The sequence below is a fragment of the Python bivittatus genome, unplaced genomic scaffold (assembly GCF_059951505.1).
Source record: "Python bivittatus isolate LINGU-HERP-01145 unplaced genomic scaffold, Pbiv_v1 ctg000070_np1212, whole genome shotgun sequence".
Classification (NCBI taxonomy): domain Eukaryota; kingdom Metazoa; phylum Chordata; class Lepidosauria; order Squamata; family Pythonidae; genus Python; species Python bivittatus.
In genome coordinates, this window is record NW_028277034.1 from 38,504,142 (window position 1) to 38,529,141 (window position 25,000).

The following is a 25,000-nucleotide window of genomic DNA, read 5'->3' on the forward strand; positions in this document are numbered from 1 at the left end:
ATTCTCAGAATTCCAAGTTAATATAGACATTGGCTATGCCAGATGAGAACGGCGATTTGAACTGGGACTGGCCGCATGAATTCTGTGGTCTGCAGGTGGCCCCTGGAAGACCTTTGTGCAGGTCCTGTGTTCACTGTCCTGTGCCACCAAAATTAAGCAGCTATGGTAAATTTCAGTTGCACTAAATGGGTACTTTCTATGGTCAAAATGGTCCCTTTGCCATTCCATCTGCTTCCCCTTTGCTGTGAAGAAAAGGCAAACTTCATGAAGGGGAGGTATACATGTGAACAGCGTGGGCCCTTGAAAGCCTGCATCAGCATTTGAAGTAAATCTGGGGCTGCAAAAAGTTTTCCACCTGCTCTGGTTGTACCAACATGTGTACACACACATACTCGCATACATAAATATGAAACGAAGCTTTAGGTTTCATGCTGTTATTTCCATAGAAAGCCAAGAATTTAATAAAATTCTACAGAAGCACTTTTCCTGAATCGACTGTTTGTCCCAGAATCCTTTAACCAAAAAAGCAAATATTTTACTTATAGCATGCATAATTTAGAATGCATCTTCCAGTTATAAGAACGTAATAAAATTCTTTAACAAATATTGATTATGCTAATCATACTTCCTAATTAGCTGACCTTCGCCGGTATCTGCCGGTTTAAAATTGTCTTTCATACTTTTCTTTGTGTTATAGATATTTGTCAGAAAGGAGAGACTTTTTGCAAAGCTCAACTCTAATATCACATTTATATTCTCCTCATCCCCCATAATAGATCTCAGAACAGTGTACGTAGCTTTCTGTTCAAACTGACTAAAACCAAGCCTGTTTAGCATCACCAAAATTGATGAATCATTAATTGCTTAGTAACTGTCCTCTCTTGTTGTCAAGAATACTGCATATTCTTCATCTTCATACTGCACTTGCTAAATTAAGCAAGAAGGTATTTGATTTTTTAAAAAGCAGTACCAATCCATTAGCAAATCCTGAAATTCAACATTTGCTTGAAACAGCCAGCTAATCTTTTTTTTTTTTTAATCAAAACTGAATATATTTGCAGTTTTCAGTGTGCATAAACATCTAGTAGCTTGTTTGACACATACACGAAAGATTTGAGTCAGCATCTCTAACATATGTAGTAGTTCTCCTGGGTGTTAAAACACCCCACCACTTAAGATAGCAATAGTAATGGATTTCTTGATAATTAACCTTCACAATAATACCACTTTCTTTCACAGTTGCATCCTGTTATAGGAAACCCTGCCATGACTCATTCAAGAGAATGAGAGATTTTCTCTGAATATTAAGTATTCTTTTCTAGTCTTGGTGATTAAAACTAGCACCTGTTTGTTTCTAGATGATCTGGATTAGGACTATGCAGCGCTTGTGATTTAAAGACCCAAGGGTGTTTTGGATCATGTTGCAGATGTCTGCAAGTCTTTAAACCAGATCCATCTTTTCCCAGGATCTTGTAGCTATCTTCCACAGCTGCAGCATGGTTCCATGAAAAGACATGGTCGGTTTGTCGAATTGCAGAGAGGTGCTACACATGTGCCTCCATGTCTTCCAAAGCATCTAGATTGCAACAGCGGCCTCAGGAAGTATCAAGAAATGTACAGATACTGAAAACAGCTCTAAAATGCTAAGCAACTTCATTAGCAAGTAGGAATGGAGCTACCATTTTGCTGAACACTTGTCAGGTAGCTCAGTGCTGGGTGGAGTGAAGAAAGCTTCATCAGAGGCTGCCTCTCCAGACATGGAACATTGGGGTTTTTTTGCTGTTTCTGTAGCACAAATAGACACAAGAACTGAATGTTTGTGGAAGGATTTTTTTTATCCTTACGTGTTTTTGAATTACATATGTTTGATGGCTTTGTCTAGGAGCAAGAAGCAGATGTGTTTATACAACAGCTCTCAAAACTTCATCAAAGGTATATAATGGTATTGTGAAACAGAAGCTATTCATAGCTGCCAATAGTGAATAGCTTGCAGCCAAATATGGGATAGAGAATCTGGATTTGGTATAGAAAGAAAGTGATTTGTTTCCACACACCTGCTTATCAAAGACATTCTGTAATGCCATGAGCTGCAAAATGAATGCCATTTAACCTAAGGCTAATAATTCTTTTAATAATTTTCCACCCAATCTGCATGATGTTCATGAATCCAAGCTGATTAATTTTTCAAGAATTATTTTGAGGAAACCATAAATATTCACCCATTTGCACTTACTGATTGGTCATTGGTAATTAGATAGCCAGTTTGTTTCCCCAGGGTTCAGGCCAGGAAGTTAGGCAAGTTCTGTTCCTGATGTGATTTTATGGTTGGAATGTATTATTTACCCTGGGCATCATGGGCTGTTGTTTGTAACTGTTTGGGTTTTAAATGTTTGTGTCCCACCCCAAGTCACTGCTGCAAGATGGGTGATCTTATAAATTATTTAAATTAATAAATGTTATTGGGTGTCCTTTTACTAATAAAAGCTCATTTTGTCCTGTGGACACAGTTTTCACTGTTCTGTCTGCTCCTCACAAATTTGCTCCAAGTGGGGAGAGATCTTCTGGAATGGATGGATTAAAAGATTTAATTTAAGGATTAAACATATAACCCTGATGAATTAAAGATTACAGCTCTTGCTGTAATCAGTACAGCATAGATAAAGATCCTTCTTGTGTTCTCTTGCTCTCCATTATCTATCTTATATTAGCTAAATAATCTCATGTCCTTTACCTTCTCTGAAACTGGCTTTTTCCTTTGCCATTTCTGTGTTCATGTATGTATCTATTCTTTCTAAGATCTGAAGCTAAATTTAATCAGTACAATGGTTTGATACTTTGCATATTATCTTGCAAATATCTCCTTTTTTGGAATAGGGATAAAGACCTATCTTTCCCAATCTCTGGACCATAGTTTTGTTTCCTGGATGTTGACACAAAGCAGTACTTCAACTGCTTCTTTAAACAGTTCGACGGGTTCTTCATCTGTGCCTGATGAAGAACCTTTTGACAGCAGTTCTATTGCCTCTTATACCTCAGTTTCAAGTGGATTTTTTCCCCCATGTTTTCTCTCTGCAAACATTTCTGTAGTTCTATAATCCCATTTGTAAAGGAATTTAGTATAGTCTTTCCATCTTCTTTTTATCTGATTTGCCCTGTGAGATCTCTCCTGTGCTTACTCTCAAATACTGTAACTATATGCCATCAAGTCATTGACTACATAGATAGATTTCCTCCATGATGATCTGGTCACCCTCTTCTTCTCTTTTCTTCTATCATTCCCAGCATTAGAGCCTTCTCCATGCATGTATTTGCCTGTAATTTTTCCGATAGTCTTAAAATTATCTTTCATTTTACTTCTCTTGTTACTATCCTCTATGCATTCCTATTCTTGACTGAGGTTTTTCCTTGTTCTGTCTTGCTTGATGTTGAAAGTCTGGTTCAGTTGTTACCCATCATTCTGTTGAGCAGAGTATAGCAGTGTTTTCAGTCCTGGAACAGCATTTTTAGAACCTCACGCCTGGACACTCTGGGCACTCTGGGACCTCAAGCCTGGGTTCTGGTTCTGGGTTTTGGGTTCTGGTTCTGGGTCCTGGGCCCATAACCTGTTGAGCAGAGTATAGCAGTGTTTTCAGAAAAACTTTTGTTTAAGGAAAAAATATATATCAGCATGAGAGGTTTGTAAACTGTAATGTCCATATCTTGTTTTTTAAAAAAACTCAGCCAAAAAATATATATTATCTGGTTGTTTAAAAACCAAAAACTCTCAGAGAAGAGATATACTATTTGGTTATTAGTTATAACTATATAACCCATAAACCTATATATCTATATGGTGACTAGCACTAAAACAACTATAAGGCTGGACATATAAATGCTCTAGTTATATTATCACTCTATACCCCCCACTAAATAACTAACATGTATATGCCAATAGATGACAATAAATAACAATATATATGTTAACACACAAGTCATATGATCTCTCTCTAATCATAACATTTTTAATAAAGATAATGAGCTATATCTTTTTTTATAAAAAAAATCTTAACACATTCTAGTTGCCCTCTGTCTTTTTCTGGCTATCAGGATGAAGCTATCATTGTGTTCTGAATGCCACTTGGATGCTTTTGTCTTTTTGAAATTTTGGGATTATTTTTTTCCACTTTGATTTTTCTGGTATCTCTTATCTCTACCCATAGTTCCTTAAGTTCTCTTTCATAAATTAAGTGAGCTGAATTTGATCCTTATGTTGATTCTGTCTGTATTTCCCCAAGGTAAAATCTTGCTGGCTTACCTAATTCTCTTTAATTTTTCATGTTATTCCATATATTTGACATTAATAATTCATAGCTGGTCGCATGATCTGCAACTGAACATGTCCTGGCTGACTGGAAAGTAGTTCTCCATCTTCTGTTTTCTACAGTATATCATATTTGATCCCAGTGCTGTTCATTTCATGATGCCCACATGTGAAATCTGTGATTGTGTTACTTGAAACAGGTAATGGGAGTGAACAAAGAGTTACCTTCATAAAACTTTAGTGAGCCTATCATCTGAATTATTTTGTGTATCTAAGTCCATTTTTCTTGTAATTTTAGTCCCCTGCATTTCTGCAGCTTCTGCATTCCAATCACCCTTTAGTAGTACTACACTCTTTCTAGATAATGCATTTAGCACCTCTTGCCTTTTTCCCTTGGTGTTCAGAAGATACAGACCAATTCTAATATATATATATATATATATATATATATATATATATATATATATATTCATTCCTGTGGTTTGTTGGGTTATATCCATAGAGGAGTATCATTGAGCCAGTTTGGTGTAGTGGTTAAGACACCAGGCTAGAAATTGGAAGACTGTGAGTTCTAGTCCTGCCTTAGGCACAGAGCCATCTCGGTGACCTTAGGCTAGTTATACTCTCTCAGCCCTAGGAAGCAGGCAAAGGCAAACCATTTCCAAAAAACCTTGTGAAGAAAACTTCAGGGACTAGTCCAGGCAGTCACCAGGAGTCAAAAACTGACTCGAAGGCACATGTGTGCGCACGCATGTGCGCGCACACACACACACAGATTATCATTGCCTCTTTATCCCTTCACATTGTGTATCCCTTGAACTGTATTTCATATAGATCATCTGATTAGTAGTGGCCCACTCTGATCCACCTAAGCTCGCTTATTCCTAAAGCATCCAGTCCAGTCCAGTAGACTGGATTAGAGGTGTTGCTGCCGTCTCCTCCCAAGAAAACATGATGTCATCTTGTAGCTGCCAGTGTGTTCTTTGAGTAGGCACCCTGCCAGAATCTGGCTCCTCATCATCTTAGTCAGCCCCTCCTGCTCAGACTCATTGCCTCCCAGATCTGCTCTGGTGGCTGGTTGCCTGCTGGCTCCTCAGACTGTCTGGCGTGCCTCTTCAGCTTCTGATTCAGAGAAGACCATAACAATCATTTTCAAAGGGAAGAGTGCTTTATGAACTAGTTTTTTCTTTGTAACATATCCAAAGAAACAGGTATAACCACTGGTAATTGCAAAACTGGAAAAGCAGTTTTGGACTTATAATAGAACACATGATGGGATCTCTATACAGATCACAGCTTAAAATCAGCTACATGATGAATTGTGTACCCCAAACCAATGAGTATTCATAGGCAAGGCTAAGTAAGGGAAGAATTTCTGCAGGTCATGTATGTGACCCCTCAAAATGTTCCTTTTTTTTTTTTTAATTCTGAAGCACTAGTTTGTTTGTGTCCTGCAGCTAGTGACCTAACCTAGGAAATAGGATGCTTGAGGCTGAGAGTTCAGCCCAGTTTTTAAAGCCAGTTCTGAGACTGACAAAGCACTGATCATTCCTAAATTTCCCCTTGCGTGCCAATTCATTCCAAAGGAGCAGGTTTTGAAGTGGATTAAAAGAATTGCAAAAGTGTGTGAGACTGCATGCTTCATTTTTTCCCATGCTATCCATACAACATTTTCTCATTCTTCAGTTCTCTCTTTCTTCCTGTGATCAGTCTTTGCAGACAGGTGCTGAAACATTTGTTTTTCCTCAAAAAATACCTTTTGTTATCACTTCTGTGTCACCGTAACCTAGTGTTTTAGGTGCTGTGCCATCACAGTGAAATAGAAAAGGTTTAAATAGCTGTTGGAAATTATGGGATCTCTCAAAATTCAGTCTTGTGTTACCAACTGTCTTTGAAAAGCCTCTAATAAATTAATATATCACTATGGGTTGTCATGTGCAGTTTCAAGTTTCTTGTATCTCTGATAACTTTGTACTAACGTATGAGAAGTTTATCAAATGAGAAAGATGAATTACTGTATTTATTTTGTGAAGTACAGGTGTTGTTTTTAGGAAACACAGTACTGTAGGTATTTTTATTTTAGATCACTAAAGATTTCTTCAGCAAATAAGTTTATTAACCAGACTTTCATAATTTTTATGAATAACCTATAGATGATTTCCAGGCTAGACTGCTGTGAATTATGAATTTGGTGGAAGAGGAGGAATTTGAATTGTATTGAAAGTTTATTTTTAAAATTTTTATTAAACTTTTTTTATCCTATCTTCTTCCCAATCCCAGAATTTGAAGGTAGCATGTTTTCCTTATATGTCTTTATCCTGAGTTCAAACTCATGGGGCAGATAATTGTGATTATTTGTTATTAGAAATGACAGGACATTACCCCAAAATAGAAGGAAAAAATGGCCATGATTAAAAGTAAACATTAACATACATAAACATGGTTTAACAGTACAAATAAATATTTTTGCAATTTTGGTAAGAGATTATTTTAACCATCCATATTCAGCAATTAACCACTCTGCAGTGCTTACTTTTATATTGATAGTTTTTGGCCTAAGACCTTAGGGTCTTAGTAAGACCTTAGGGTCTTACTAAGATTATAAAAACATCAAGTGTTTGTTACTAATTGCATCATATTGTTTACAGATTCCTTCTTGTTTTCCAATTCTTATTATACAACTTTGTCAAACGGGGAAAGCCACATTGATTGCAAATTCAGAGGCTTTGCTTTATAGCATGCTTCAATTGCTTTGTCAATTCCTTAGTTCTCCAGGTTTTAGAAAATAAACTGTTTATACTGGATTTTGCCACATTTTACCATAATTACATTTGCAGAATGCCCACAAACTGTAATTACATGTTGTAGTTTAAAGCCTATGCTTCATCTGAATTTGTGTCATAAATTTGGTATGGTATGTAATTGTCAGTTATTTTCTTTTGGTTGCATGTCAGTAGAGGACAAATGTTTCTTGTTTCTTTTATCATATTTACATAGGTATGTTAAAATCAAAATGAATTTATTGTAGAATAGTATATGTTCTTTTAAAAAAAAAATTTTTTTTCTCAACTGCAGTTTTTTGTTCCACTTGCTCAAATACTCATTTCTTTTCTGTTTTGTTTTTTTTCCCTTGGTGTCCCTTTTCCAGAAATTGATATTGAACGGTGTGTCCGTGAATCAATCAACCTTTTCTGCTGGACTCCCAAGAGTGCTACATACAGACAATATGCACAACATCCCAAACAAGCCAGTGAAGGCAACTCTACAAGAAGTCTAACATCTTGTTTCTCATTAGACTATCAGGATGCATCGAGGAGTGACCTGGTGAGTTATTTTGATGTCTTTCATTAGAACAGAATAGCAAGATTAAACTTTTTGGGGGTGCTTTAGGATTGAATTTATTTATTCTTTCATTGCATTTAAATCCCCTTTTTCCTCCATATCACAAGCCTGAAAGATAGTGATGGCCTACCCATGAAGTTTTCATTGCTAAAGATGGACTTGAACCCGAGTGTCTTTCTGTTCTAGTCCAACAACGTAACAACGAATTCCTGTAAATTTTGATATACTATAGAAGAAAAATGAGTGGATGTGGTTGTATTAGGTCAGGCCTCTCATTAGGCATAATGAGCTAACAGCCTCAACCAACAAACAGTACAACAGGTTTCCAAGTTGCTGTAGAAAATAGCTATCTGTATAGCCCTCTTTTCAAGAATGTTGGAGTTATGCTTCCTTGTACTTTGCCTCATGCATCCAAACATCTTGGAAGATCCTGGGTGGGTAAGCAGTATAATAAAATACAAATAGTTAATAATAGTGAGTGGGTGTAATAAAATGAACAAAAATGTAAACTTAAAGAACCTAATAGTGGTGTGAAGAACATTTGGAATGTGAAAGGATTCAAGTTCAACACACCTGCTTTGAGTTTGAAACAGCTGGTCCATATCAAGGTTGGAACACTTCTGGAATGTCAGAACGGTGTCGGAACAATTTGCTTCAAACCCAAAATATTTCAAATTTGAAATCATTTGTATGCTTCTAAAACTTAATGTCCCAGCAGTGTCATAATGATTCATTTTATGTATAACTGCACTGTGACAAATATATGTAATATGTATTGCCTACACTTGAAATACATTATTTATTTAAACACTGAGTATTCCATTGTTACTCTGATTTATATACAAATGAAGGGGGAAGTGTTGGCTCTCTGGATTTTTTATTAGAAAATATTTGCTTATGAAATTAATAAAATATTATATCAAAAAGACTATGACAAGAAAGATTTCAAAGGCAAACACATTCTGAATAAGTTTGCAAGCACATTTTGGTAGTGACTGTTCAGAAAGTAAGAGTTTAGATCAAACCAGCATCCAACTTCAGAGGATATTTGGTCAGAGAATCCAAATAGTCCCCTTGTTCTGTCGGAAGATCAAGCTGGTACAAGGTTCAGCGGAAGTGTCAGTTCAAATCCCAGGGTTTCTTACATTAGTGAAAATGACTAAGATTTCATGGTCCAAGCCCTTGTCAATGTTACTTCCTTGAATCAAACAGAGATTCCTTGCTGAGTATAGGACGGAGTTTGATTCTTTTTATTCCATCGCTCATCTCCAAATTCCATCATATCAGGCCTGCTTGATTAAGGGAAAATACCTTGCCCTTTTTTAGCTTGCTTCTGGATATCAAATGGAAAATAGATTTTACGCAGACTGTATGCAGAATACTCAGCAGGAGCCTGTGCTTATCATAAATAAATCCATCAGCTTAAAGATGGCACATCACAGCCTAGAATGGAAGATTTGTTATTTCAGTGAGCTCTAAAACAAATGATACTGAAGATTAATTTGCAAAAGTTACACTCAGCAGCCAAATGTATTGGCCTTGTATAGCAACAGAGTTGCTAACAGAGCTAGCAACAGCTTCCTACAGCAGGAAGAAGTTCTATCCCATCTTTTCCATTGCATCCTGTTAAATTATTATTTTCACAACTGCATGATCCAGACCCCATTACCAGTCATCCCAAGAATCCAAATGACCGTTCTGTTCCAGAAGATTCAGTTCCAGGACTGTTTCAGTTTCTATCTCAATGTGTAGGATATCTTTACAACAGGCATTTGGGTTCTTTGAATAGTAGTTTTTTGTGTAGAGTTCATTTCCAACTATTTGCTGTTATCATGTTATCAGATCCAGTATCCTTCTCTTGTGAGCATGTAAGAACCCTTCTCTCTTAGGGACTCTCAAGCACTTGCTCTTATGTTAAAAATGCCTAGGTTATATCATAGAGACTTCAGTGTCCCCAAGAACCGCAGTGGGTTCCAGATTATTTTGGATCTCTGAGATATGTCAGTTTCTAATCAGATTATCTCACTGGTCTGCATTGGTGGGATTTATCAAACCTTACTCTCTTTTTTTCCACTCTGCTTGATAATAGGTAGCATCTTTGCTTCTGACTGGGTAAGTCTGTATCATCCCACTGAGCCTTCCTATGGCACCAGACTATTTACAAACTTTCTAGAAGTCATGGGTATTCATTTGTATTTGCAAGAAATTATAGTATACCTATATTTAGATAACTGGCCAATAATGTTGCCTTCTAGATATTCTGGAACATGTTCATGTAACATTATCACTTATCCACTAGGTTAGAATGCAAGGCTCATGCTACATCTTCTTGGCAATGTGGCATTAGTCATTAAAGTAGTCCTATTTTCAAGGCTTAGTTATACCGTTGCTATCTTGGCCTTTTTTGGCCCCACGTTGTCTATTACATTGACTGCAGAAGCATGCAATATAGGGTCAGGATCCCATTGTTAAGGCAGGTAGATATAGGAACTTTGTTAGCCCGTGGTCCACCATCTTCATAGCAACCAGCTAGAATTCTCAGCAGCATTCAAGGTGCTGTGTGCCTTCATACAGTTATTGCAGGTCAAGGTCCTCATGGACAATTTAACAGTGCTATCATAATTCATAAATTGGATGGCACAAAATTAGTGCCACTATTCAGCCTTCTTACAGAACTGTGGGTTTGGTGTGTTCGCTGTTGTCTGTTCATTTGGTGAGAACAGTATTTTGCAAATGCATTCTATTACTCATTTTTACTTTGTGAAGACTTAACTTACCTCAACTGTTAATGGTGGGACTTTATTTATTTATGCAGTAATTTGTATACTACCTCATCCAACAATTACGTATCTTTACTAAAACACTTCATGTTTCCAATATTAGACCAAAAGTGGCCTTGGTGCCAACTCATTGGGAGATACTTTCCAATTCTGCAAAAGTACATATTTATGTACCTTTTGCCTCTGCAGCTGCTGACCTCCAGGGTCATTTCCAAGATTAATTGCCATGATGAAAATTGCACTGATTGTTCCTAGCAGTGATCTCTTGGTACCATGATTTTTTCTTTCATCTTTGGCCAGGCTGAACCTCCTATTTTAGTTTTCCATCCATATTTACTCATTCTCAGATTTATCATCTGGTGTTTATATCTGACCCTTTCCTCGTTAGTAACCACATGTTACTTCCAAATCCCCAGCACAAAAAGCCTAGGCTGAAACATTTTACATCCTTTATATTGCTCGTTACATCCTTCCTCTTCATTGATCTTCCTCAGGGTCTTGTTAAAATTGAGGGAGAAAGAGCTTTCCTTCTTGTCTTCAAAGTGTTACCTTTCAGCAGCTGCTTTTTTTCACAGTTCTATCAACATCTCTCTCTCTCTCTTTTGCACCCAACTGTTATCAGTTTTTGAAAAGCCTTCAGAATTGTTTCCATATGTGCCCACCAGTTGTTTCAAGTTGGAACTTCTTGTTTATTCTCTCTCTGCTGCCTGTAGCATTTTATGAACCACTAGCAGCTATGCGTACATCTTCTACCTTGGAAGAGAGCAGCATTTTTGGTAACAATCAATGTTAGTGAGTGAGTTTTCAGTTCTTTTGCTAATAATCAGTACCGTTTTGGGGGAAAAAGTAGTTTTGTTTTTCCCCAGAGTGCTCTGTAATTCCATATGAACTGGTCCTTCCCACTTTCTGTCATGATACATCTAAATGTCCTTGGCATCAAAAGAGTGATTGTGTTCTGCGTCTTTTTTCTGAGATCCACACTTCTTTATTGTATATGCTAGACAGAAATAGAACTTTCCCGTCTCATTGCGGTGATTCTTCAGTTAGGTAACAGTGTCTGTGATTTGGCAAAACTCTTTCAGCTTTCAGAGCATTCCATTCAGCAGCAGTTGTATCGGCAGCATTTTTTAAGGATGTGCTTCTTCCAGGCATTTGCTAGGCTGCCACCTTGGTTGCAGACCTCAAATTTTATCAGGCATTATTGCCGGAGATTTTGATTGGCAGAAGATGCTGCCTTTGGAGAGCAGTACATTCTCATATTCTCCAAGGCTACCTGCTTTCAGGTAACAGATATGGTTAATCATCCTTATGTGACTCACAGAAATTGCAATGAAGAACAGCTGGTTACTTTCATGTGATTGATGGGTGATCTCGGAATGCAGTCCTCCACTGCTCATCTTGGCTGCTTGAATTCAAGGATAGTACCTCCATTTTGATCTGCTGTGGCAGGTGGAAAGAACCCTGACTTTTCATATGCCATGTTACAGAATGAGCAAGGCTCCTGCCTGAAAGTCTGAAGCTCTGGAACATTCTGATCTGAGCTATTGTACAGTGCAGATCCCATAGGTATGAATTCGCGGATCATGACTCAAAGAACCATAATTATAGGAGCATAGCCAGTTCATATTGCTTGTCTAAATGCAGTATCTCAGCACTTGCTCTGCTTTGTATGGAATATATAGCAGCGAATGTACTAAATTCAAATAAACATAGCAGAGTCGGGTTAATTAATTCCACTCTGTGATAAGGAGAATCTGTTTAAACCAGGAGTGGATAGTTTGAGAACTTAAGGCCTCTTGCAACCATCCAGAGTCTTGAGTCCAACTTTCAGACAGCTCTAAAATTGTTACCAAATTGTAGCTTCAATGAAATAGAATACAAAATTATTAAATACATAGGAATAGTCATACTAATTGCATTTAATTAAATTAAACTTAAGGCAATTTTGGTTTTTTTTCCCTCTGCCCCCGCTTTTTTCTTGCACTGACTTCTAGCAGCCTATTTAGGACTAAGTATGTTCCATCACTTTATACTACATGTTCCATCTCCTTGAAATAGAATAGTAATGAGAAATGGGCAATTGCTTGAATTAAACTCAGTAGCTGAGTTTAATTTTTTTGCACATTCACTTTTTTTCATGTACCTCAGTTATCCATGTTATCTTCTTACTGTTTACAAACTGAAGCAAAACTCTGTTTTACATGAACAAACTAGGAAATGGTCCTTCATTCTGCCTTCCCTGACTCACTAAGCATTTTGAACTTTTAAGCTATTTTTCTGGCTTGATAGACATGTGACCTTTATTTATGTTTCGGTATCATTTTGATCCTAACTGTTCTCTGAAGAATGTGCCAGTGCTAGTATTTCATCTAGTGCCAGGGCTTCTCGCCACCCCTATTTTCCTACTGCTTCTTTTGATCAAGATTATTGAGGGCTCATCATTGAGCTTCTGAGTAAATTTTTCTTCTCCCAAAGACCTAATTCCCCCTCCTGAAGAATTTGAGAAATGTGCTGTTTAAGAAAAAAGGCTACATTTTATTTTAGATATAATTTATTATAGCCAATATATCATATATAATATTGATGAAAATTACATAGCTAGTAGTACACACATTCAGAAGATATTCTATAAATATTTGCCTACCCATAAATCTTTCAAAATCACCAAGTTATCTCCATGTCCCCTGCCCCTTGTTTCTCATAAAAGTCTATCTCACTTGTTTTGAGGTTGTCAACTGAGTGATGCAATAATTGTATTTTTAAAAGGAGATAATAGGTATACTTTATTACTAGGAAAAAAATCTGAACCAGTTTTATTGCATATTACTTTCTTCTCATGAGCAAATACAGTTTTGCTAGTCATACAGTTCCAAGTCCAGCAAAATGTTCAGAATTAATAAACAAAGCCCACAAGCATTGTGTAGATGAGAATTTTGTATGTAGCAGCCTTATCAGCAGAGTATCTTCCATGATCTTCCACAATTCCTTTTACATCAAAATCAACTCTGAATTTTACCAGTTTGGCATTAGATTTATTATTTATAATTCTTTTCATGCCATGAGCAGAATTTCCCCTCAATGTGCTAATGACTTCCTAAAGTAAACTCCTGAAGCCCATTGCCACAGAGAAAAGCAAATGTTGATGTTACACAAAGGAAAAATAATACTACTTCAGCAATGGGACTTCTATTTTGTTTCCTTATGTTGATTTCCCCATCCTAGCACATGCCATACTTCATGAAAAATGTTTGAAGTGACTTCCTTGCTTATTAAGTGGGAAATAATTAGGGCTAACTGCAGTTAAATTAAAATTACTGCAATTTTTCAGGTAACTATTGAAAAACTTGCTTATAGAGAAAAATAAGTGTTTTGTTAGGTTTTTTTTCACAGTTTATGAATACTTACCCTGAACAAGTTACTCAGAATTTTGCTATGGATCTACCTTTCTACTGTGGCAGTAAAGAATACAAAATAAAGTCACTCTAGGAACCACCTAGACAGAGTTTTAGATCCCATTTGTTTCAATATATTTGGCCAACTAACCCAATTATACTTCCCTGAAATGTTCCCTCTAATTTCTTACATCCCATGTGCAGAAAAAAATTGTTTTGTGCAGCTTTTCCAAAACCAAGTACAAATTTGTGCACCACAATATGAGTAAATTGCAAATACATGTAATAGCAGCATATTAAAATATTTACGTATTTCTTAAAGTATAAAAAACTAGAATGTATAATAGTATGTCACATAAATGCTTGCAGTTGTCCCCTGCACTTTTCTTGGGAGCATTTTTCAGAAGTGACTTGACCACTCTTTCTTCCTAGGACTGAGGGAGAGGGACTGGCCCAAGGTCACTCAGCTGGCTTTGTGCCCAAGGCAGGACTAGAACTCACCATCCCTCGGTTTCCAGTCTGACACCTTAACCACTATACCAAATTGGCTCTGCATGTTTACAGACACTTACAGATTATTTATTATTTATTTATTTAGTAGACTTATCCCCGCCCATCTCCCCACAATGGGGGACTCTGGGCGGTTTACATCAAATTAAAACCATAAATACATAATTAAAAGTTATAAAAAGAACCACACTTACACAGATAGAAAAAAAGATAAAAAATCGATAGAGGCCACACCAGGCCACTAAGGAGCTAGCCAACCCCATTTCTGACAACCTCCCTCCCCGCCCCAGACCAGATGGCAGAGCCAAGTCTTCAAAACCCTCCGAAAGGCCTGGAGTGAGGGGGCCTGTCTCACCTCTGGGGGCAAGATGTTCCAAAGGGCGGGGGCTACAGCAGAGAAGGCCCGCCTTCTGGACCCCGCTAATCGGAGTTCTTTTGCGGAGGGGGTCCGGAGCATGCCCCCTCTGTGAGATCGGGTGGGACGGGTTGACATCGTGGGGGCGAGGCGGTCCCTCAGGTAGCTTTAAAGGTGATAACCAACACCTTGAATTGGACCCGGAAGCAAACCAGTACCCAATGCAGCTCATGGAGCAAAGGTTTTTATATGGGTCCTTCTTTGGACCCCAAAAATCGCTCGCGCGGCTGCATTCTGGACCAGCTGAAGCTTCCGGATACTCTTCAAGGGTAGCCCCATTATACTATAAACTCACTAGTCACTGATAACTGCAGTCAATATTTTGTAAGCATTTAAATTTGTTTAGAATATATCTTGTATTGAAAGAAAAATTCAGAAAAAGAAAAGCATTATACAAAAAACATCTAGATCGCCCCCTCTCTTTTTTCAGTTTTTCCCCATTTGTTCTTTCTTCTCTGGATGTATTCTGAACTTATTTAAACTTTAATTATTATTAAATTGAAATTTTTATACAGTTAACAACGATTATGGACCTTTTGCAGCCTGGAACTCAACAGATGCCAATTAAAACTTTTTTAGAGGAAGGAGAGAAATTAATTCCACCTGTTTTGGAGAGAGGTGCTCTGCTGTGGCGCTGCTGCAGCGCAGACTGAGAGGGAACGCCTGTCGTGTGTTCCTGTTTAGTCCGCACCGTGGCAGTGCCAAGCAGTCCTCGCTGCTTCAATTAAGCTAAGGCAGCAAACTTGTGCAAGATTCCACAAGAGTTTTATGGTATTTGGTGACTGAAGGTATTATTATTTAGTTTTAAAATGTAGTATTATCTATGTTTTATTGTATTTTTATTTTATTTTGTTAAATATTTTATAATTGCATTTTAATCTGGTTCAGACCGCACTCGGGAGTGTTGTGGGCCACATGTAGCCTGTGGGCCCCATGATCTAAAGGAATACAGGAGATTCAAAGAGTGATCAGCAAAGCAATCTGTATTAATAGTTTTCACCACATTGTGCTCCTCCTCCTCCAGAGAAATATGGCCCAAGGTTATGTTTTTAAAATTCACAGGCAGGTTGAATTAATATGTGTGAAACAGCGTGCTCAGGGCATTCATGCCAGTTTTTATAGTCCTGGCAACAGTAGGATCAGTTTTAAAAACAGACAAGCCATATTCCTTTTATGTATAGATTGAACAAATTCCATTTGCAAAGCCATCAATTTTCTCTCTCCACCACAAAAATCTTGACAATATGGTATACAGTAAGCTGCCTTCCTAAGAGAAAAATAATCCTCTAGAATTAGTTTATTTGGGTCTGTATACTGAACCTCAGCTTGGTAGAATAAATAGAACTCTAAAAAGATACTATTGCTCTGAACTGTTTTCATGTTTCCAACTGTTTCCAGGATTTGGTTAATTATTATTTGTGAAGGAAGCCACTGAAAATCATGTTCAGGTCTTGGCTAAGGCCACTTTTATTGGCTGACCAAAGTAACAGATCTGCTGCAGAATATCTGCAAACGGTCAGTAATGGAATGTAGCTACAGTATAGAAGTAATTTTGATGACATGTTTATTAAGCAATTAAAAGCTGTAGTTTAAATGGAAGTTGTCTATATAAAGGTTGGAGATACTGGATTTATTAGGCATCTGTGGGCTTTGGGGAAAACATGTAACATAAAACTGAAAAGTAAAATAGGTCATAGTTTGCAATATATTTGGGAAAATGTGTTTCTTTACTAAATGTTCACATACAGATAGAAATGGGCCAATGCAAATAATAGATTGTTTATTGTATTCCTTTTCTCTCTGTTGAAAAGTCTAGAGATTCTATCAAATTAAATGATCTGAAATCTGAAGTGTCACCACGAATCTCAGCTGAAGATTTGATTGACCTGTGTGACCTGACAGGACCTGGCCATTCTAAGACCCCAACAAAGAAGACAAAGTCTAGCAAACCAAAGTTGCTTATTGTTGACATTCGGAACAGTGAGGAGTATCCTTCTTTGCTGAAAGTCATGACTTAATCATTTCTCACTATTTTTCTCTGCAGTTTCTGGTTGAAATATTTCAGAAAGGGAGAACAGCTTCCAACTAATTGAAGGAAAATCACTGATGGGAACTCACAGGACTCAACTGTCTTTAATCCATTATGTGGAAAAACATCTGCACTTAGAAAACCAGATACCAAGAAAAAGACAGTCTACCTTTACTTTTAGTTATATCTGTTTTCTATGTATTGGGATCATTTTGTAACAAAAAGAATATTATATCTGCCCGATACAGAATTAACCATCCTAATAATAATTGTGCTAGAGAGTTGCAACCAAGAAAAACATAACAGACTCCAAGAGGAAGAGCTCTGAATTACATTTTGATTTTTATCCAACCCCTTTCCTCCAAGAATTGAAGGTGGCATCTGTAGTGCTCCCCCCTTAATGTTATCCCCACGTTATTAACCTTGTATGATAGTATTGTCGAAGGCTTTCACGGCCAGCATACAATGGCTGGTGTGGGTCTTCCGGGCTGTGTGGCCGTGTTCTTGAAGTTTTGTTTCCTAACGTTTCGCCAGCACCTGTGACCGGCATCTTCAGAGTGCAGGAGCACAGACAGGAGCAGGGGCACAGAGAGAACACAGCCACACAGCCCAGAAGACCCACACCAGCCACCCTTGTATGATAGGTTGGGATGAGAAATAGTGATGGGCAAAATTTAATGTAAAAATCCTTGACTGAATGTGAAGTAAGATCTGTTTTCTACCCCTAAGCCTAACCATTGGACTGCTTTGGAAGTTTCAAAACATGGTCCACATAGTTCTACCAACAGATTTTATGCTCCCTTCTCTGCCAGTTATAAATGGCTAATAGGTCTACTTCCTGCATTTTCTGCATCAATGGTTACTGAAACTCTTGGACAATTTACATTATCCAGGAAAGGATTAAGAAAAATGATGATCCAATTTTTCTCCTTTCTCCCCTAGATTCTGGATCATCTGTTGTCTTTCCATCACCCCCCCAGTTATCTAGTTTTCCTTCATCCAGCATAGCTTCCATAACTCAACATTATCTTCTCAAAGTCCACATGTCTGCTTATTAGTAGGATCCAATCAGAAATCCTGTCTCTCTGCATGCTCTAGGTATCATTAATTAGAACTGATATTTTTTATTTTTAGTGCTAGAGATTTAGAAACATTTAGAACTGAATTACTTTTAAATTGAAACACCCTTTTCTTAGTCACAACTTTTTATAAGAAAACAGAATTGCTATGGCTTGAATATAAGCCAAAACCCATCCCTCAATATATTGTACTAACTAAAACAACAATGATCAAGTATAATTATTTTTTCTGTATATTTATTAATTTCACGTGCCTGTTTGCAAGGCCAAGCTTCAGTGTGTTAATCAATTGGCTCTTCCTTATTTAGTTTTCTGAAGCTTTTCTCCAGTAGTTTAATCTTTTTAAGCCAGATTCATTTATAAGGAAAGCTTTTAATTTTGTCTTCATGACATGTTAAGAAAACCTCACAGAAACTTGAGCAGTTCTGCTAGTAAAACTCTTTGTTGAAATTAACAGGCAGCTTTTCTTTCCAAGGTAGCATGTGTAAAGTTAATAACATTTCACTTGTAAGATTTGCTGCTAAACCCAGAAGTTGGCTTTTAATAGGTCAGTGAAATATATCCCTAAATAGGAAGTACTACAAAAAGAGGCAGTGCCGTGTGGGACTTTAGATCCATAGCCAGTGGAGAACTGTATCCCAAGCACAGAAGGCATTTCTCAGTTCATAGAGATCATTTTGTTTTTCTCTCATTAACTATGAATCTGTGTGTTCTACTTAAAGCAAGAATGTACAACTTGCAATCCTTGGCTGTGGCCCTCAGAGTTCCCTCCCCCCGCCCCCCAGTTTGCTGATGAATTATGTTTAATGAGATATGGGGAATAATCATACCAGCAGTGTTCAGTTAACCTAAATTAAATGTTAATTAATTTTCCCAGCCCTTCCCACTTGTTGGAATGTACTCCCTGAAGTTCATTTGAAAGCTAAGGGCTGCTCAGTAGTGAAAAAAAAAATGTGTTTATGGTCTAAGGCAAAAGGCTTTTTATTTTCAAAAACAGGGCTATGCTACTGATTCTTAGGCCCAGAATCCTAGTCATAACTTTGCATATGCAGTACAATCTAAAAAAAATTAAAATGTTTCTAGATTTCAGAGCAATTTAATGTTAACAATTTAAGAGAATTGTGCAGCTATTTCTTTTGTATTTAAGTTTTGTTTTTTTTGTAGATAGGAAAAAAAAGATGGAAGAAGCAATAGGAAAACACTTTGGAATAAAATTCTATTAAGAAAAGCAAGACATTTCACAATAAGAGTTGCATCTGGAAGTCTCTTAATTCAGTTGAAATGAAAAACTCACCTATGGAAGAAGGCTAAAGGTCAACCCATACAGTATCCAGGCAGTTTAAATGATATTCAGGCTGATGAAGCTTTATGAAATTTTAGGCAGTCCAACTGAATGGAGAGAAAGAAAAAGATTTAATTTCCAAATCTCATAAATTTGTTTTTGTTGGATACCAACAAAATATCAATGCAGATATTTAGTCAACCAGTGGATGTGAGTCTGACTTTATGTCTTTGCTTTCTTATAGTCTCAGCCCTGAGGTAGCCCAGACAAGAAGCACAACCAGGAGTACTAGCACTGTCTTTATTGTAAGGTTACATTAACAGAATCTTGCTAGTCTGAAAGTATGTCTCTCCCCCCTCGCCTTTACAGTCCCAAGAAACTAGGGAGGGTCCCTTCTGAGACATTTGCCATGCTCCCATTCCTTCCGCGGGCTCAGCTGCCTCTTATCTGACCATTTCCTAGGCTGTGATTCTTCCTCCTATCTCCCAAGGTCATTCCCAGATACCATTACATCTGGTGCTCACATAGAGATATACACATAGCCAAACCATGCAGTCACCTTGAGCCATTTGTTTTGAGACAGTGTCACTAACTTGTGCAATTAGAGTTTAGTTGTGCTCACCATCTCTCACTTTGATACATCTGCATTCATACCTAATAATTTTCACCCAATGTGTTTAGGAAGGGTATAATGAATAACAATTTGATGGAAAATGTACATTGGGCCAAACCTAGCAACATGTATTATATTCATTTCTTATTTTAGTGGTGGTTCCCATATAAACTCCTATGGAAGCTAAGCAGTTTTTTAAATATAATCTGATATATGTTGCAGGTATAAGCTGTAGTGGGTTATTTTTTCCCCCAAGATAGCTTTATAAGGAAAAACTTTGTATTAAAAGACGGCACAGTCTGGGGCTTGTTGAAATAACAATGTACCATTTAAGTGGTGTTTGCTTTTGCAATAGAAAGTCAGCAGTTTTTTCAAAGATTGAGTTTGTTAACTATGTTGCAAGAATGCCAGTGGTGTTTCATTGCTTTCACGAGGATCTCAGTGAAATTCTTTACAGTCCTTAAGTTCTGTTGCATACATTTCTGCTTCTTATAGTCAGCTCGCCCCTGGAATGGTTAAGATGCCATCTAAGATTGGAGTGAGTACTTTAAAGACATGCACAGTGATATGCTAGAACAGTTACCCAAACCAAAAGTAAATGTTTTTCTTCTTATCAAGAGTATATTTGTACAGTTGTCAGAAAGGGATTTCCTATTTTTTTAATAACTATTACGCCATTAATGATAAAGATGTAGATTTATTTGTATGTTTTTTTGTTGTTGTTTAAAGCAAAAGATAATTATTCCCTCCAGCTAGGTGAAATTAATGAATTCTTTTAACTAGTGGGATGGGTCAGCTTTTTGTTGATCTCAAGCAAATGTTTCTGTTATGCTTCTCATGGTATAATCTTGACAGTCATCCAAATGGAATTGCTTACACAAGTCATTTTAAAAGGTATTCAGACTAGTATTAATCTTAGATTAGCTATAAGCCTTCCTAAGGGATTTCAGAATTTGTTGTAGTGTTGCAATAACTTAAATAAAAAGTCATTGCCTTGGTTTTTAGCATGCAAACCAATCATTTGTGCTCAGTAGATGAAATTGCAACTTGGTTAGCTCTATGAAACTTTATTAATCTACTCTTATTAGTAATATTTTATAGCAGCATACAAGTCAGGTAGGAATAGTAATAGAAAATAACACACAGGTATTAATACTTTATTAAAATATTAAAACCAATATTAACAACTGTTAAATCCCAAGGTTGAACAGTTGAATCTTACAGTAGCTACTTAAAAAAAACAAAAAAACCTTAGAAACATATCAACTCAGTAATATGTATTGAAAGAATATTGCTTGCATGAATGCAGATGAGAGCGTGTTGTGCTTAACATAAGAATGAAAAAGCACATATCAACATTAACAGTGAGTATTCATGCATGAATATTCAAAAGTAACCTCCTTGTTATCAATTTATTCTTAGTACTTCTGGGATTATATCTTAAAGGCCCTAACACAGAAGCTGGAAAGTCATGGCCCAGAGACTTCATCTGGGCTTCAACATTGTCTCGGTTGCTAACGATCTCTCTTCATTTTTATGGCATTGATTTCTGCTGTAGACTCCCATATCTTTGTTCCCATCAGCTAAAAGCTACTCTTCTGTCATAGGAATAAAGCCTGTTTATCAGCCATTCTTCCTTACAAAATTTGTTCAGGATTATTTCAACTCCAATTTACCCCACATGCACCTCATTCAGAACTGCAGCACATGGTTCCTTTGTTGCTCATCTCCACATGAACACAGACAGCAATTAAGTCTGACATCTACCTATACTCTGAAAAGTCACCCTGAAGTCCATAATAATTTTACTTGGTTATAGGGAAGCTATTTTGAAAGAAAGAGAACCTGCCTCAACATTCTTACAGAGGCAGCAAAGACTGCAAGGTAGAGGAGACCAAATCTGCTGATGACAGCAAAAATCAGTGAGTTGCTGTAGGGTCACTAGGAAGAAGAAGAAAACTTTGGCAGAGCACATATTTCTAGATAAGATGAGGTTAAATACCTGTGTGTCAGTTTGAGAGGTGGATACCTAAGTTCTGTAGTCCTCAGTGAAGTCTTAAGGACCAGGTTTACAGCTGAGTTGCTTATTCCTACTTTAGAGTAACAATTTCCTTTGTTCTAGGTCTCATTTCTATTGTAGAAAACAGGCCTGGTTGAAGCAGACGTTTGGTGAACTTTTGTTGTTGGGACTTCCCTTACCAGGTGTCCTATGAAAAATATAACTGGCAGTTGCAGAACTCTTTTCAGCACTTCAGCTTGCAATTTAGTTTCCCATCTTTGTCCTGACAGACCATTGTACATGTAAATGCTGCTTTTAAGGGGAGGGTCAGGATGGGACAGGGATCCTTCCTGGCTTTTCCCAGGTCATTTCTGTCAGGAGAATGCTGCAGCCTGATGCTTGATCTGATGGCAGCATGTATAAGGTTTCTAATTTTACTACTTGATGCTCATTTGTTTTCCTCCTCCTCCCATCCTCCGTTTCCTTAACTAAAGATCTTTTTGTCTAGTTTTAACCGTGGTCATATACCAGGAAGCATTAACATCCCATTTGGATCAGCATTCACTGCTGAAGGAGAATTAATCCAGTGTCCCTCTACTTCCACGCTTCAGAGCTTTAAAGGAAGAGTTGTGGTGATAGTAGGACATGTGTCAATTAATGCAGCACAGGTAAGTTGCCTATGGGGAGGACCTGTGCATGTTGTTCAGAACAATGATTGGTAAGTAGTACAGTACCTGGATTGCAGTTTTCCAGAGAATTTACAGATGTAAAAATGTATACCCCAAATACACCATTAATTATGTTCACACCTAAAAAAGTCAAGTAATACTTATATGAAAATTGTGATTTCAGATGCTTTTGTAAAAATGTCTAGGTCAGCCTTCCATCCTGGTTATGTTGAACTGCAACTTTGATCATCTACAGTAACTTCTGGAAGTCAGGCATAATTAATAAAACATAGTGAGTTCAGTTCTCATGAGAAATATATCTGAAACTGATTTAACTGGCAGTTTAATTCATTCCATTCCAGGGTGTCTTACAGTCCAAAATAAATGCAGTGTTTCATGGCAAGAACAGGCTAAAGGGATCAACTCATAATAAAAATGCAGTATTTCAGTTCAGTGTAGATGCTGGTTGCTTGAAATGATGATATTGTAATGAAGAATAAGGAATGATAGGGTAAAAAGAATTGCGATTTTCAGCTGCTTCAGCAGGTTGCTAATGCCTAGCAATCACATCTTCCAAAGCAGGATTCCCTGAATGTCTAATCCCACAGGGAACCTGGGGATCTCTGGATCAAGTTGTACCCAAGCTTGGCTAAGGACCAGCATATTTTAGAATTTAAAGGCTATGATTATGTGGTTACAGTTATTAAAATGAATGGAACGATCAGTAAATGGATTGGGAGAGTAAATTAAAAGGGATGGAGTGACATAATCAGAATGATGCAAGGCATTTAGTGCAGAACAGATGATTTCTTGGTAATATATATACAGTCAGGTCCAGAAATATTGGGACATCGACACAATTCTAACATCTTTGGCTCTATACACCACCACAATGGATTTGGAATGAAACAAACACATTGTGCTTTAACTGCAGACTGTCAGCTGTAATTTGAGGGTATGTACATCCAACGCAGGTGAACGGTGTAGGAATTACAACAGTTTGCATATGTGCCTCCCACTTGTTAAGGGACCAAAAGTAATGGGACAGAATAATAATCATAAATCAAACTTTCCCTTTTTAATACTTGGTTGCAAATCCGTTGCAGTCAATCACAGCCTGAAGCCTGGAACGCATAGACATCACCAGACGCTGGGTTTCATCCCTGGTGATGCTCTGCCAGGCCTCTACTGCAACTGTCTTCAGTTCCTGCTTGTTCTTGGGGCATTTTCTCTTCAGTTTTGTCTTCAGCAAGTGAAATGCATGCTCAATGGGATTCAGGTTAGGTGATTGACTTGGCCGTTGCATAACATTCCACTTCTGTCCTTTCAAAAACTCTTTGGTTGCTTTTGCAGTATGCTTTGGGTCATTGTCCATCTGTACTGTGAAGCGCCGTCCAATGAGTTCTGCAGCATGTGGCTGAATGTGAGCAGATAATATTGCCCGAAACACTGCAGAATTCATCCTGCTGCTTTTGCCAGCAGTCACGTCATCAATAAATACAAGAGAACCAGTTCCATTGGCAGCCATACATGCCCACGCCATGACACTACCACCACCATGCTTCACTGATGAGGTGGTATGCTTAGGATCATGAGCAGTTCCTTTCCTTCTCCATACTCTTCTCTTCCCATCACTCTGGTACAAGTTGATCTTGGTCTCATCTGTCCATAGGATGTTGTTCCAGAACTGTGAAGGCTTTTTTAGATGTCGTTTGGCAAACTCTAATCTGGCCTTCCTGTTTTTGAGGCTCACCAATGGTTTACATCTTGTGGTGAACCCTCTGTATTCACTCTGGTGACGTCTTCTTTTGATTGTTGACTTTGAGACACATACACCTACCTCCTGGAGAGTGTTCTTGATCTGGCCAACTGTTGTGAAGGGTGTTTTCTTCACCAGGGAAAGGATTCTTCGGTCATCCACCACAGTTGTTGTCCGTTGTCTCCCGGGTCTTTTGGTATTGCTGAGCTCACCGGTGCGTTCCTTCTTTTTGAGAATGTTCCAAACAGTTGTTTTGGCCACGCCTAATGTTCTTGCTATCTCTCTGATGGGTTTGTTTTGTTTCTTCAGCCTAATGATGGCTTGCTTCACTGATAGTGACAGCTCTTTGGATCTCATCTTGAGAGTTGACAGCAACAGATTCCAAATGCAAATAGCACACTTGAAATGAACTCTGGGCCTTTTATCTGCACATTGTAATTGGGGTACTGAGGGAATATCACACACCTGGCCATGGAACAGCTGAGAAGCCAATTGTCCCATTACTTTTGTTCCCTTCACAAGTGGGAGGCACATATGCAAACTGTTGTAATTCCTACACTGTTCACCTGAGTTGGATGTACATACCCTCAAATTAAAGCTGACAGTCTGCAGTTAAGGCACATTGTGTTTGTTTCATTCCAAATCCATTGTGGTGTATAGAGCCAAAGATGTTAGAATTGTGTCGATGTCCCAATATTTCTGGACCTGACTGTAACAGTGATTCATGCAAAAAGAAACATTCACTTTCCCCAGCTTTTTTAGTTACAGTATAACCAACCTTCATCTTAAAAAAAAAGTCTCAGATACCTAACAAAGGAAAAGAAATAGCACA

The 25,000-nt window shown here is 37.7% G+C and overlaps 1 protein-coding gene across 3 annotated transcripts in view; it reads left to right on the forward strand.

The window, feature by feature from the left end:
- The window catches only part of TBCK (TBC1 domain containing kinase), a 96,111-nt gene that overhangs the window by 57,367 nt on the left and 13,744 nt on the right, over positions 1 to 25,000 (forward strand). For 2 of the 3 annotated variants that reach the window (XM_088132998.1, XM_088132999.1), the window contains exons 23-25: positions 7,449 to 7,624; positions 16,551 to 16,726; positions 22,250 to 22,409. In XM_088132998.1, the coding sequence (XP_087989124.1) occupies positions 7,449 to 7,624; positions 16,551 to 16,726; positions 22,250 to 22,409 (512 nt within the window). Of the gene's footprint in view, positions 1 to 7,448; positions 7,625 to 16,550; positions 16,727 to 22,249; positions 22,410 to 25,000 lie in introns of those variants that run through there. The other variant, XM_088133000.1, reaches the window with a different exon arrangement.